The sequence below is a fragment of the Passer domesticus genome, chromosome 16, assembly GCF_036417665.1.
Source record: "Passer domesticus isolate bPasDom1 chromosome 16, bPasDom1.hap1, whole genome shotgun sequence".
NCBI lineage: Eukaryota > Metazoa > Chordata > Aves > Passeriformes > Passeridae > Passer > Passer domesticus.
Window position 1 is genome coordinate 1,862,571 of NC_087489.1, and position 13,926 is coordinate 1,876,496.

General features: G+C 53.4%; 2 protein-coding genes across 4 annotated transcripts in view; both read right to left on the reverse strand.

The window, feature by feature from the left end:
- The window catches only part of LOC135282166 (uncharacterized), a 59,347-nt gene that overhangs the window by 18,363 nt on the left and 27,058 nt on the right, over positions 1 to 13,926 (reverse strand). The window lies entirely within an intron of this gene.
- Positions 1 to 13,926, reverse strand: part of LOC135282279 (rootletin-like) — a 38,156-nt gene that overhangs the window by 15,028 nt on the left and 9,202 nt on the right. The window contains exons 5-9 of the mRNA XM_064391910.1: positions 4,764 to 4,954; positions 3,248 to 3,467; positions 2,505 to 2,785; positions 1,159 to 1,318; positions 373 to 604 (exon numbers count right to left, since the gene is read on the reverse strand). Coding sequence (XP_064247980.1) covers positions 373 to 604; positions 1,159 to 1,318; positions 2,505 to 2,785; positions 3,248 to 3,467; positions 4,764 to 4,954 — 1,084 coding nt within the window. The remainder of the gene's footprint in view (positions 1 to 372; positions 605 to 1,158; positions 1,319 to 2,504; positions 2,786 to 3,247; positions 3,468 to 4,763; positions 4,955 to 13,926) is intronic.

Genomic DNA, 13,926 nt, shown 5'->3' on the forward strand with positions numbered 1-13,926 from the left:
CAAAGGAGAGGGGATGCCTGTGCAGCCCTGCTCCAGAGAGGCCAATAGCCTGGAGGCTCTGGCAGGGCCTGGAGATTGGGGCAATGGAGCTGAGGCATCAGCTACAGCTCCTCAGCACAGACACGGCACCTGAAAGGCACCAGCTGTGCACGGGATCAGCCCCAGCACAGCCAGATGGCACTGCCAGCCACAGCATCTTTCTCAAGAGAAAGCTTTCACTGGCACTTGGATGGATAAATCTCCTGCTGGTTGTTTTTCTCCCTCTCTGCCATTTCAGGGCAGTGCGGTTTTCCTCTGCATGGGATCAGAGATCCCCAGGGGTGAGACAGCATGGGGCACTGGGTGGGAGAGGTGAAGCTGTGCCTTGCTCACTTTGCTCCAGCTGTTTCAGCAGCTCCTTATTGCGAGCCCTGAGATTGTCTCTCTCAGCCTGTCTCTTCCTCAGCTCCAGCTCCATGGCCTGACACTGTGAGGCAATGGCCTCTGCTCTTTCCTCAGAGCTCTGGAGGCTCACACACAGCTCAGACTCCTCAGTTGCCAGCTGCTTCTCTCGAGATTCTTGGCAAGCTGCCTTCTCCCTCACTGCCTCCAGCAGGGCCCAGGCCTGGAAGATGGATGCACAGAGCCTCAGGGACAGGGCTGCGCCTGAGGCCATTGCGTGGCCAGTAGGGTGAACAACAAAGGAGAAATTTCTTCAAGCCAAGAACTGATGGCACAGAAGCAAGGATTGCAATGGAGACCAATAGAGACAAAACAGGGAAGTGGAGGCAATGGGCATCCTTGGGCTGCAGCTCTGAACTGGCTGTGCTGGAAGTGCCCTGCCCAGCCTGCCACAGCCATGGCTGTGTCCCCACATTGCTCAGAGTCCGGCACAGGCACCAACTCTGTGTGGGACAACACTGCTAAGAGAGGGACAGAGAAGCTCCAGAGGAGTCTGCTGCTGCTTCTCCTGCCAGATCTCCTGATGGGACCCAGGAGAGGATGGGGGAAATCTTCTGCAGCAGACACCAGATCCAGCCTTGGCCTCAGGGTGCAGCAGCAGCCCCGGGCAGAACAGGGCAGCTGTGGATGCTGCTGGGAGGGGAAAGTGGTTGGGGACTCCAAGGCAGAGGTGCTGCTGTGTGTCCCTGGAGAAGTGGATGCCAGTGCGCAGCTTACCCGGGTGTTGAGCGCCATCAATTCTCTTCTATGCTCAGAATAGAGCTGCTCTGTCTCCTGAAGAGCAGATTGACACTGAGATACAGAATTTTTCAGCACCATGTTCTGTTCTTCCAGTGTTCTAAGGCACAGGTTCTTTTCCTCCACAGTCAGAATCAGCCTAGAAGGGAAGCAAACAACTCATTACTATATGATATCACATTTTATGAACTCTTAGGACTGGCACCACCTCAGGTGGTGCTGCTCTGTCTGATGAGGTTTATCTAAACAACTTGGCAGTTTGTTTCCCCTGCAGTCCCAGCCCAGCATGTGCCTACTCTGCTTTTGTCCCTGAAAGAACAGGCAGTTCCTGCCTACATGCCCTACCTTCCTATTGAGATGGCAATGTGAATACAAACCTAACAAAGTCTTGCAATGAAGACATTAGGGGAGAGCAACAATTTTCTTCTGACTAACCAGGCTCCAAGGCAGGGAGCTTTGGTCAGCATGGAAGAGACATTTCCTTCCCCCATCTTGCACATCCACGTAGGAGGAGCAGCACCCTACAGCCAGGGGATCTCTGGCAAGTTCCCTAAGATTTACCAGCACCCATCCTACTTTCAGCTGGAGAAAGAAAAGCCAAAGTGGCAACAGAGGCTTGGAGCACAACCTGATGGAAGATGCAGAAGGTTCGAGGCAAGCAGGAGCAGCCTGCCTTTCCTTTGTCTTCTTCTTGGAAGAAGAATCCTGTGGCACTGAAGCCAGGCAGGACTTGATCAGCTGGAGGAGCCCCCCATACCTTGCTCCTGTTTCTTGCATTCTTTGCACAGTCAGAAATGCCTGGGACTGTGCAGGGTGGCAGGGACCCTGCTTGACTCCCTCCAGGCACCGGGGCACATTTGATGAGGAATGATGCAGCAGAGACATTCTTGTTTCTGGGCTGCCTCCGAGGGCAGTCTGGCCTAGATCAGCAATCAGGGCCTTAAGATGGTTCTGCCCAGAAACAGCATCAGATGCCAGGCTGATCCAGATCCCAAAGGCTTCAAGTTACAGGACCCAAGGTGGAGCTGATGGATGCATCCAACTCCTTCCAATGCAGCTCGGGCAGTGTCAACACACCCACCTATATAACACATTTACCACTAGAGGGAATGGGCTACCCCAAAAGCCTTTCACTTCAGAAAAACTCTAACTGAACACTTAGAAAAAAATAAAATGAAAGACAACATCCAGGCAATGGGACGTGTCTGCATGGAGAGTTCAGAATCTGCCACTTGGGAAATGCAGCCAGAGCCCCTGGCAGGTGCAAAGATGGCAAAGAGGGAATCCATTCACCACAATCCAGAGTCCCACAGGCTTTCATTTACCTGGCTTTTTCCCTCTCTAGGGCATTGACGGAAGCCTGCAATTCTGAATTCTGCCGTGCCATTTCTTCCCACTGGATCCATTTGCTCTCCAAATACTCAGGATGCACTTGCAGCTCCTTGTTCCGATGTTCTGCCTCCTCCAGCAGCTTCTGGACATGCTCAACCTCTGAGAGCTTCTGCCTGGACTCTTGCTGGGCCTCCCTCACATCTTGCTGGGCTCTCTGCACAGTCTTTTCCTGGCACTCTCGGCAGGCTGCCAGCTGAGATGTCAACTCTGCCACCTCCAGTCAAACAGAACAAAGCAGTCAGAGGCCACAGCCACAGCTTGTCACTGTCAGCCACAGCACAGGCTGTGAGCAAATGCAGAGGACAACTCTGCATTTCCCCCTGTCCTGAGAGCCCCAGATTCACAAAGGATATGGCCAACTTGTTTCAGTCTCTAAGTGGCCCACCACCAAGGGCACCGGAAAAAGCACCTGCCAAACCAAGGCTAGCAAGAAGAGGCCAGCAGGAATCCATGCTGATGGTTGCTGGCCAACAGGGCAGAGGACGAGCCCAGCTGTCCAGAGCAGCAGCTGACATTCAGCAGAGCACTGAGTGTCCTTCAGAGCAGCTGCCATGGAGCCCCCAGCGCACGAGACAGCCCCAGGGCTCCCCCCTGCAGCTGCTACTCTGCCATGGAAAAGCAAGAAGGCCACAGACCCCTCACTGCATGTCTGCAGTGCCAGTGCTCCTTCACTCACCTGCTTTTGTAGAGCCTCTCTATGGGCAAGGACGAGATTAATTTCCTTTTTGAGGCCTTGCAGCTCTTCCTTGTGCCTCCTCTGTGCTGCCTGGACTTCACTGCGAGCTTCCTGCAGCTCAGCTTGCAGCTCTGCCTCCACATGCTTCCTGCTCATCTCCAGCTGATCTATCTGCTGCTGAGCAGCAAACAGCCTGGATTGCAGGCTCTCCTTTGCTGACCTACAAGTTGCAAATACAGAGAGACATGAGTTGCTTGCTCCAGACACCCACTGCTGGATATTCCAGGATGACGTGGCTCAATATCCCCACACCTGAGTATGGAAAATGGGACACCTGGAAACTGGTCCAGAGAAGGCACATCTGTGCCATTTCAAGAGAGAGCAGGGCCCTCTGAGGGACTGCCCAGGCCTCCCTTATGGCCTGGCACAGCACAGACTGCCCAGCCCAACTTGGCCTCCACAGCCAAACCTTCCGTTGCTGTTCCTGACCTATGACACTGGCTAGCTGTGCCCAAACAGGCTGGAGCGACGAGCAAAAGCCCAGCCCCTGCTCACAGCCCTTCTCCCATCAGCACTTCCAAGCTGCTCTGCTGGGGGACACAACAGACTCTTGTCCTGGCTGAATCCTGACTTTTTACTGTTCTTGATAATGGATATGAAGGCACATCATCTTCCAGACACCCGGCATTTAAGAGGCTTCAGAACTATTTGCATGACAGTAAAATCTCATGGTCATGGCAGCACTTGTAAAAAATCGGCAAATATCTTTGTCTGAATGACAACTTCCTAAATGCAGAGACTGCAGTTTCAACTCCTGCAAGGTCATGGAGTAGACCTGCTGCCTTTATTTTAGTGTTGCTGGCCACGCAGGCAGTAGCCCAAGGGACTTGTCCTTCCTGGCAGAGTGAGAGGGACCATCCAAAGGGACCTTGGCCGGTTTGGCAGCTGGCTGCCCATCAACAATCAGCAAGAATCCCCAGAGGCTGTTGAGAATTCCAAAGAGCTTTCCCTGCTGTTCTCTAACTAGCTCCAGGTCCTGTCCCACGCTTGTCAAGAGTGTGCTGGGAAGCAGAAATGGCTCAAGATTTTCAGCAGGAGCCTCTGGCTTCACCCTGAATGGCAGCGTGCTACTCCCAGCGTGCCAAGGGAAGAGCCTGGAATGCTGAAGGTGAAGCTTCAGTTCTGAAGATCAGGATCATGTCAAGCTACTCAGAAAGGAACAAGGGATGCCCAGAATGCCCAGAAGAAGGAGCCAAACCCAAGAGAAACTTGAGGTTTCACTCAGCATCTGCATGGTTTTACTACTGCTCAGTTCAGGGCTGGGTGGATTGCTTTTGACTTCCCACAGGAGTGTGCTCAGCAGCACAAAGAGGAGCCCAAGGCTCACAAGAGCTTTGCTGGCTTTTTTCGTCAGAAAAATAACCTTAACATTGTGGCTTTTTTCTTCTAGAGACGCTTCCATATTCTGTCCACGGCATGTAAAAACATTTGAAAAGGCTCAGCTCCCTGCCTTTACCTGGTCTCTGCCAGCTGCCTGGAAAGGTCTTGTTGGAGCCACTCTGTGGCTGCCAGTCGGCCCTCAAGCTCAGCCTTCTGGCCCAGCAGCTCCTCCTCTCTGCATGCCTGGGCTGCTGCGTGCCCTTGGTCAGAGGATTCCCAGCTCAGCTGCTCCAGAGACCAGCTTGATGAATCCTCCTCCTGGGAAACCTGCAAGTGGGACAAGGTACAGCTGGAGCCCTTCCTTGGGAGCCCTGTGCAGAGCCAGCCAGCGCCACCTCGCAGGCAGCCAGAGGACAAGGAGCACCTGTGCTCTGGGCTCCAAGTTTCACAGCATCTGCCCTATGCAGATCTGATAGCCTGGGCTGCCAGAAGCCTCTGGCACTGTTACCTTGGAAGTGCTGTGTCAGGCCCTGCTGCCTTGCCTGGGCCCAGACTGCTCCTTCCCAACAAACATCCCTACTCCAAATTCTGTGTTGTCACCCAAAAACACTGCCCCTTCCACAGTTGCAGATACAATTTACTCTGAGCACCAGGAGTGTAACTGATTTCCAGCCATTGATCCAAAACTCAACTCACTTTAGTCCATCACTCCAATCACCTGCTCCATTACTTCCCACACCAAACCCAAACCTCCACGTGTTGCAGCTCTTTGCATGGGTACAGGAGAAGCAGCTCCCTGTGCCCAGCTTTTGGCCTGGAGCTGATTTGAACAGCAAGCTCCAGAGCTGGATTGGTCATTCCAGGCGTGCCAGGAAACAATCAGGCAGTCAGTGGTCTCTGGCTGGAGCCAGGCAGACAGACAAGGCTGCCTGCTGCAGCCCGGGCTACTTTACCCAAGCAGGCCTGCACTGACAGGGACAGAGACCCACCTCTTCATGGGAAACACCACTGGAATAATTCAGGGGCACTGGACTGGACTGAAAGTCAATGCCTCTGCCTGCCTGGATATTTCCTTTCAGGATGTCCAAGCGCTTCTTCAGAGCCCCTTTGGCAATTTCACTCTTGTTCAGTGCAGCACTCAGTATCTGAGCATACTCCCTCCATTTCTGCAAAGCAGCAGCCCCATGCTCCCACTCCGCCAGCTTGGTTTCCTTTTCAGTGTCCAGTTGTTGCATTTGTTCCTTTTGACTTTGCATGTTAGCTTCATGCATTTCATTCTCCTTTTCCAGATATCTCATGTGCTGCTGGTACAATTCCTGTTCATGCTGCCAAAACAGGGAGAAAAAGGGTCACTCATTCCCTCTCAGTTTGCTTTTCATACCAGATCTGGACTCCTGCTGCAGGGGCAGGCACAGGCTGCCCCTCTCTCTCTCTCTGCCCCTCGGGGTGCTGCAGACCTTTGCTGGGCCCCCTGGTGTTGCTGCATCTTTCCCAGCTGGCTCAGCCCGTCCCAGCTTCCTTTCTGCCCTTCCCTGACCTCTTGCAGCTCCACTCCAGTGCTCCTTTGGGGAGGAGCTGCCAGAACTGCAGCCAGGATTTCAAGTCCACGCTAAGCAGGATTCAGGCAGTGCCAGGAGGATGTGCTCTCCACAAGGGAGGAAGGGAAGAGCAAACATTCCCAGCCTTTCCTTCCCTGGGGCTGGGCTGACAGGAGTGGTTTTCCACCTCTCCTGTGCAGAGGTTCCATGGCTCCATCCCCGAGAGCCCCACTGCCCTCTCTGGGAGCAGCAAGGGCCAGATCAGTCTGTCATTCTCTGCTGCCACTCAGGACGAGTTGTGCCCTTGCAGGCACACGTCCTGATGTGGATCAGCACTTGGCTTTCCTCTCTTCTCTCCCCACTGGCTGCTCTCAGATGGCCAAGGCCAAACACCTTTCTGTGAACAGCAAACTTGTGACTCTCCCCTCTCTTTCCAGATATTTAGAAATCCAAACATGGGCTTGGACACCGGGAATTCCCCAAACCATGCAATGTCAACAGAGACAGTGAGGACATTGAGAACTAAAGCTTCTTGGGCACAGAAGCCCAGCATGGAGGAAATGTAGCACCCTCAGCATTAACTGCCTTTGCCATGACTACAACATCTTTTCCTCCTTATTCAGAAGGATGCAATTAGAAAAGTTGAACGGGAAAAAGGTGCTCCTTAGAACTACTAACACAAGGTCCAAACATAGCTGAGAAATGGCCCTTTGTGGCATCTGCCAACCTGAACATGGTTCCTTTCCTTCTCCAGGTTTTCCAGTTTCTTCTGCAGAGAGTGACGAAGAATCACATCCTCTTCCTTTTGGGCAATGGTGTCTTTCTTCTGGGAACATTCCAGAGAGATTTTCAGGTGTTCTGCCCTCAACATTGCTGCAGGAGGGAAGGGAAAGGAGGAAGGGAAAAGAAAAGTAAACTGATGTGCATCCTGCAGAGACAACAGCACTGTCTTCTCTAGCGGCCTGTGTTTGCCAGGCCCTACACCACAAAGGCTCCAAAGCTGACAGAAATTAAGACAACTTCCCACCAGAGAAAAAAAGCAGGAATGAAAGGGGCAAGGTTGAGAGGGATAGGAACGTGTGTTTGCTCTTGGCCTTCTGCAGAGTGATCAATCCAAGACATACAAAGGAGAGGGGATGCCTGTGCAGCCCTGCTCCAGAGAGGCCAATAGCCTGGAGGCTCTGGCAGGGCCTGGAGATTGGGGCAATGGAGCTGAGGCATCAGCTACAGCTCCTCAGCACAGACACGGCACCTGAAAGGCACCAGCTGTGCACGGGATCAGCCCCAGCACAGCCAGATGGCACTGCCAGCCACAGCATCTTTCTCAAGAGAAAGCTTTCACTGGCACTTGGATGGATAAATCTCCTGCTGGTTGTTTTTCTCCCTCTCTGCCATTTCAGGGCAGTGCGGTTTTCCTCTGCATGGGATCAGAGATCCCCAGGGGTGAGACAGCATGGGGCACTGGGTGGGAGAGGTGAAGCTGTGCCTTGCTCACTTTGCTCCAGCTGTTTCAGCAGCTCCTTATTGCGAGCCCTGAGATTGTCTCTCTCAGCCTGTCTCTTCCTCAGCTCCAGCTCCATGGCCTGACACTGTGAGGCAATGGCCTCTGCTCTTTCCTCAGAGCTCTGGAGGCTCACACACAGCTCAGACTCCTCAGTTGCCAGCTGCTTCTCTCGAGATTCTTGGCAAGCTGCCTTCTCCCTCACTGCCTCCAGCAGGGCCCAGGCCTGGAAGATGGATGCACAGAGCCTCAGGGACAGGGCTGCGCCTGAGGCCATTGCGTGGCCAGTAGGGTGAACAACAAAGGAGAAATTTCTTCAAGCCAAGAACTGATGGCACAGAAGCAAGGATTGCAATGGAGACCAATAGAGACAAAACAGGGAAGTGGAGGCAATGGGCATCCTTGGGCTGCAGCTCTGAACTGGCTGTGCTGGAAGTGCCCTGCCCAGCCTGCCACAGCCATGGCTGTGTCCCCACATTGCTCAGAGTCCGGCACAGGCACCAACTCTGTGTGGGACAACACTGCTAAGAGAGGGACAGAGAAGCTCCAGAGGAGTCTGCTGCTGCTTCTCCTGCCAGATCTCCTGATGGGACCCAGGAGAGGATGGGGGAAATCTTCTGCAGCAGACAGCAGATCCAGCCTTGGCCTCAGGGTGCAGCAGCAGCCCCGGGCAGAACAGGGCAGCTGTGGATGCTGCTGGGAGGGGAAAGTGGTTGGGGACTCCAAGGCAGAGGTGCTGCTGTGTGTCCCTGGAGAAGTGGATGCCAGTGCGCAGCTTACCCGGGTGTTGAGCGCCATCAATTCTCTTCTATGCTCAGAATAGAGCTGCTCTGTCTCCTGAAGAGCAGATTGACACTGAGATACAGAATTTTTCAGCACCATGTTCTGTTCTTCCAGTGTTCTAAGGCACAGGTTCTTTTCCTCCACAGTCAGAATCAGCCTAGAAGGGAAGCAAACAACTCATTACTATATGATATCACATTTTATGAACTCTTAGGACTGGCACCACCTCAGGTGGTGCTGCTCTGTCTGATGAGGTTTATCTAAACAACTTGGCAGTTTGTTTCCCCTGCAGTCCCAGCCCAGCATGTGCCTACTCTGCTTTTGTCCCTGAAAGAACAGGCAGTTCCTGCCTACATGCCCTACCTTCCTATTGAGATGGCAATGTGAATACAAACCTAACAAAGTCTTGCAATGAAGACATTAGGGGAGAGCAACAATTTTCTTCTGACTAACCAGGCTCCAAGGCAGGGAGCTTTGGTCAGCATGGAAGAGACATTTCCTTCCCCCATCTTGCACATCCACGTAGGAGGAGCAGCACCCTACAGCCAGGGGATCTCTGGCAAGTTCCCTAAGATTTACCAGCACCCATCCTACTTTCAGCTGGAGAAAGAAAAGCCAAAGTGGCAACAGAGGCTTGGAGCACAACCTGATGGAAGATGCAGAAGGTTCGAGGCAAGCAGGAGCAGCCTGCCTTTCCTTTGTCTTCTTCTTGGAAGAAGAATCCTGTGGCACTGAAGCCAGGCAGGACTTGATCAGCTGGAGGAGCCCCCCATACCTTGCTCCTGTTTCTTGCATTCTTTGCACAGTCAGAAATGCCTGGGACTGTGCAGGGTGGCAGGGACCCTGCTTGACTCCCTCCAGGCACCGGGGCACATTTGATGAGGAATGATGCAGCAGAGACATTCTTGTTTCTGGGCTGCCTCCGAGGGCAGTCTGGCCTAGATCAGCAATCAGGGCCTTAAGATGGTTCTGCCCAGAAACAGCATCAGATGCCAGGCTGATCCAGATCCCAAAGGCTTCAAGTTACAGGACCCAAGGTGGAGCTGATGGATGCATCCAACTCCTTCCAATGCAGCTCGGGCAGTGTCAACACACCCACCTATATAACACATTTACCACTAGAGGGAATGGGCTACCCCAAAAGCCTTTCACTTCAGAAAAACTCTAACTGAACACTTAGAAAAAAATAAAATGAAAGACAACATCCAGGCAATGGGACGTGTCTGCATGGAGAGTTCAGAATCTGCCACTTGGGAAATGCAGCCAGAGCCCCTGGCAGGTGCAAAGATGGCAAAGAGGGAATCCATTCACCACAATCCAGAGTCCCACAGGCTTTCATTTACCTGGCTTTTTCCCTCTCTAGGGCATTGACGGAAGCCTGCAATTCTGAATTCTGCCGTGCCATTTCTTCCCACTGGATCCATTTGCTCTCCAAATACTCAGGATGCACTTGCAGCTCCTTGTTCCGATGTTCTGCCTCCTCCAGCAGCTTCTGGACATGCTCAACCTCTGAGAGCTTCTGCCTGGACTCTTGCTGGGCCTCCCTCACATCTTGCTGGGCTCTCTGCACAGTCTTTTCCTGGCACTCTCGGCAGGCTGCCAGCTGAGATGTCAACTCTGCCACCTCCAGTCAAACAGAACAAAGCAGTCAGAGGCCACAGCCACAGCTTGTCACTGTCAGCCACAGCACAGGCTGTGAGCAAATGCAGAGGACAACTCTGCATTTCCCCCTGTCCTGAGAGCCCCAGATTCACAAAGGATATGGCCAACTTGTTTCAGTCTCTAAGTGGCCCACCACCAAGGGCACCGGAAAAAGCACCTGCCAAACCAAGGCTAGCAAGAAGAGGCCAGCAGGAATCCATGCTGATGGTTGCTGGCCAACAGGGCAGAGGACGAGCCCAGCTGTCCAGAGCAGCAGCTGACATTCAGCAGAGCACTGAGTGTCCTTCAGAGCAGCTGCCATGGAGCCCCCAGCGCACGAGACAGCCCCAGGGCTCCCCCCTGCAGCTGCTACTCTGCCATGGAAAAGCAAGAAGGCCACAGACCCCTCACTGCATGTCTGCAGTGCCAGTGCTCCTTCACTCACCTGCTTTTGTAGAGCCTCTCTATGGGCAAGGACGAGATTAATTTCCTTTTTGAGGCCTTGCAGCTCTTCCTTGTGCCTCCTCTGTGCTGCCTGGACTTCACTGCGAGCTTCCTGCAGCTCAGCTTGCAGCTCTGCCTCCACACGCTTCCTGCTCATCTCCAGCTGATCTATCTGCTGCTGAGCAGCAAACAGCCTGGATTGCAGGCTCTCCTTTGCTGACCTACAAGTTGCAAATACAGAGAGACATGAGTTGCTTGCTCCAGACACCCACTGCTGGATATTCCAGGATGACGTGGCTCAATATCCCCACACCTGAGTATGGAAAATGGGACACCTGGAAACTGGTCCAGAGAAGGCACATCTGTGCCATTTCAAGAGAGAGCAGGGCCCTCTGAGGGACTGCCCAGGCCTCCCTTATGGCCTGGCACAGCACAGACTGCCCAGCCCAACTTGGCCTCCACAGCCAAACCTTCCGTTGCTGTTCCTGACCTATGACACTGGCTAGCTGTGCCCAAACAGGCTGGAGCGACGAGCAAAAGCCCAGCCCCTGCTCACAGCCCTTCTCCCATCAGCACTTCCAAGCTGCTCTGCTGGGGGACACAACAGACTCTTGTCCTGGCTGAATCCTGACTTTTTACTGTTCTTGATAATGGATATGAAGGCACATCATCTTCCAGACACCCGGCATTTAAGAGGCTTCAGAACTATTTGCATGACAGTAAAATCTCATGGTCATGGCAGCACTTGTAAAAAATCGGCAAATATCTTTGTCTGAATGACAACTTCCTAAATGCAGAGACTGCAGTTTCAACTCCTGCAAGGTCATGGAGTAGACCTGCTGCCTTTATTTTAGTGTTGCTGGCCACGCAGGCAGTAGCCCAAGGGACTTGTCCTTCCTGGCAGAGTGAGAGGGACCATCCAAAGGGACCTTGGCCGGTTTGGCAGCTGGCTGCCCATCAACAATCAGCAAGAATCCCCAGAGGCTGTTGAGAATTCCAAAGAGCTTTCCCTGCTGTTCTCTAACTAGCTCCAGGTCCTGTCCCACGCTTGTCAAGAGTGTGCTGGGAAGCAGAAATGGCTCAAGATTTTCAGCAGGAGCCTCTGGCTTCACCCTGAATGGCAGCGTGCTACTCCCAGCGTGCCAAGGGAAGAGCCTGGAATGCTGAAGGTGAAGCTTCAGTTCTGAAGATCAGGATCATGTCAAGCTACTCAGAAAGGAACAAGGGATGCCCAGAATGCCCAGAAGAAGGAGCCAAACCCAAGAGAAACTTGAGGTTTCACTCAGCATCTGCATGGTTTAACTACTGCTCAGTTCAGGGCTGGCTGGATTGCTTTTGACTTCCCACAGGAGTTGCTCAGCAGCACGAAGAGGAACCCAAGGCTCACAAGAGCTTTGCTGGCTTTAGTCGTCAGAAAAATAACCTTCACATTGTGGCTTTTTTCTTCTTGAGATTCTTCCATATTCTGTCCACGGCATGTAAAAACATCTGAAAAGGCTCAGCTCCTGCCTTTACCTGGTCTCTGCCAGCTGCCTGGAAAGGTCTTGTTGGAGCCACTCTGTGGCTGCCAGTCGGCCCTCAAGCTCAGCCTTCTGGCCCAGCAGCTCCTCCTCTCTGCATGCCTGGGCTGCTGCGTGCCCTTGGTCAGAGGATTCCCAGCTGAGCTGCTCCAGAGACCAGCTCGATGACTCCTCCTCCTGGGAAACCTGCAAGTGGGACAAGGTACAGCTGGAGCCCTTCCTCGGGAGCCCTGTGCAGAGCCAGCCAGCGCCACCTCGCAGGCAGCCAGAGGACAAGGAGCACCTGTGCTCTGGGCTCCAAGTTTCACAACATCTGCCCTATGCAGATCTGATAGCCTGGGCTGCCAGAAGCCCCTGGCACTGTTACCTTGGAAGTGCTGTGTTAGGCCCTGCTGCCTTACCTGGGCCCAGACTGCTCCTTCCCAACAAACATCCCTACTCCAAACTCTGTGTTGTCACCCAAAAACACTGCCTCTTCCACAGTTGCAGATACAATGTACTCTGAGCACCAGGAGTGTAACTGATTTTCAGCCATTGATCCAAAACTCAACTCACTTTAGTCCATCACTCCAATCACCTGCTCCATTACTTCCCACACCCAATCCAAACCCCCATGGGTTGCCTCCCCTAGCACTGGCACAGGAGAAGCAGCTGCCCATGCCACAGCTTTTGGCCTGGAGCTGATTTGAACAGCAAGCTCCAGAGCTGGATTGTTCATTCCAGGCATGCCAGGAAACAGGCAGTCAGTGGTCTCTGGCTGGAGCCAGGCAGACAGACAAGGCTGCCTGCTGCAGCCCGGGCTGCTTTACCCAAGCAGGCCTGCAGTGACAGGGACAGAAACCCACCTCTTCATGGGAAACACCACTGGAATAATTCAGGGACACTGGACTGGACTGAAAGCCAATGCCTCTGCCTGCCTGGATCTTTCCTTTCAGGATGTCCAAGCGTTTCTTCAGAGCCCCTTTGGCAATGTCACTCTTGTTCAGTGCAGCACTCAGTACTTGAGTGTTGTCTCTTAATTTCTTCAAAGCAGCAGCCCCATGCTCCAACTCCTCTGGCATGTCTTCCCTCTCCACTTCCAATTCTTGAGTATTTTCCTCATCATTTGGCATCTCAGGTGCAGGCATTTCATTCTCCTTTTCCAGGTATCTCATGTGCTGCTGGTACAATTCCTGTTCATGCTGCCAAAACAGGGAGAAAAAGGGTCACTCATTCCCTCTCTCAGTTTGCTGTTCATACCAGATCTGGACTCCAGCTGCAGGGGCAGGCACAGGCTGCCCCTCTCTCTCTCTCTCTCTGCCCCTCGGGATGCTGCAGACCTTTGCTGGGCCCCCTGGTGATGCTGCATCTTTCCCAGCTGGCTCAGCCCGTCCCAGCTTCCTTTCTGCCCTTCCCTGACCTCTTGCAGCTCCACTCCAGTGCTCCTCTGGGGAGGAGCTGCCAGAACTGCAGCCAGGATTTCAAGTCCACGCTAAGCAGGATTCAGGCAGTGCCAGGAGGATGTGCTCTCCATCAGGGAGGAAGGGAAGAGCAAACAGCCCCATCCTTTCCTTTCCTGGGGCTGGGCTGACAGGAGTGGTTTTCCACCTCTCCTGTGCAGAGTTTCCATGGCTCCATCCCCGAGAGCCCCACTGCCCTCTCTGGGAGCAGCAATGGCCACATCAGTCTGTCATTCACTGCTGCCACTCAGGATGAGTTGTGCCCTTGCAGGCACACGTCCTGATGTGGATCAGCATTTGGCTTTCCTCTCTTCTCTCCCCACTGGCTGCTCTCAGATGGCCAAGGCCAAACACCTCTCTATCAACAGCAAACTTGGGACTCTCCCCTCTCTTTCCAGATATTTAGAAATCCGAACATGGGTTTGGACACCGG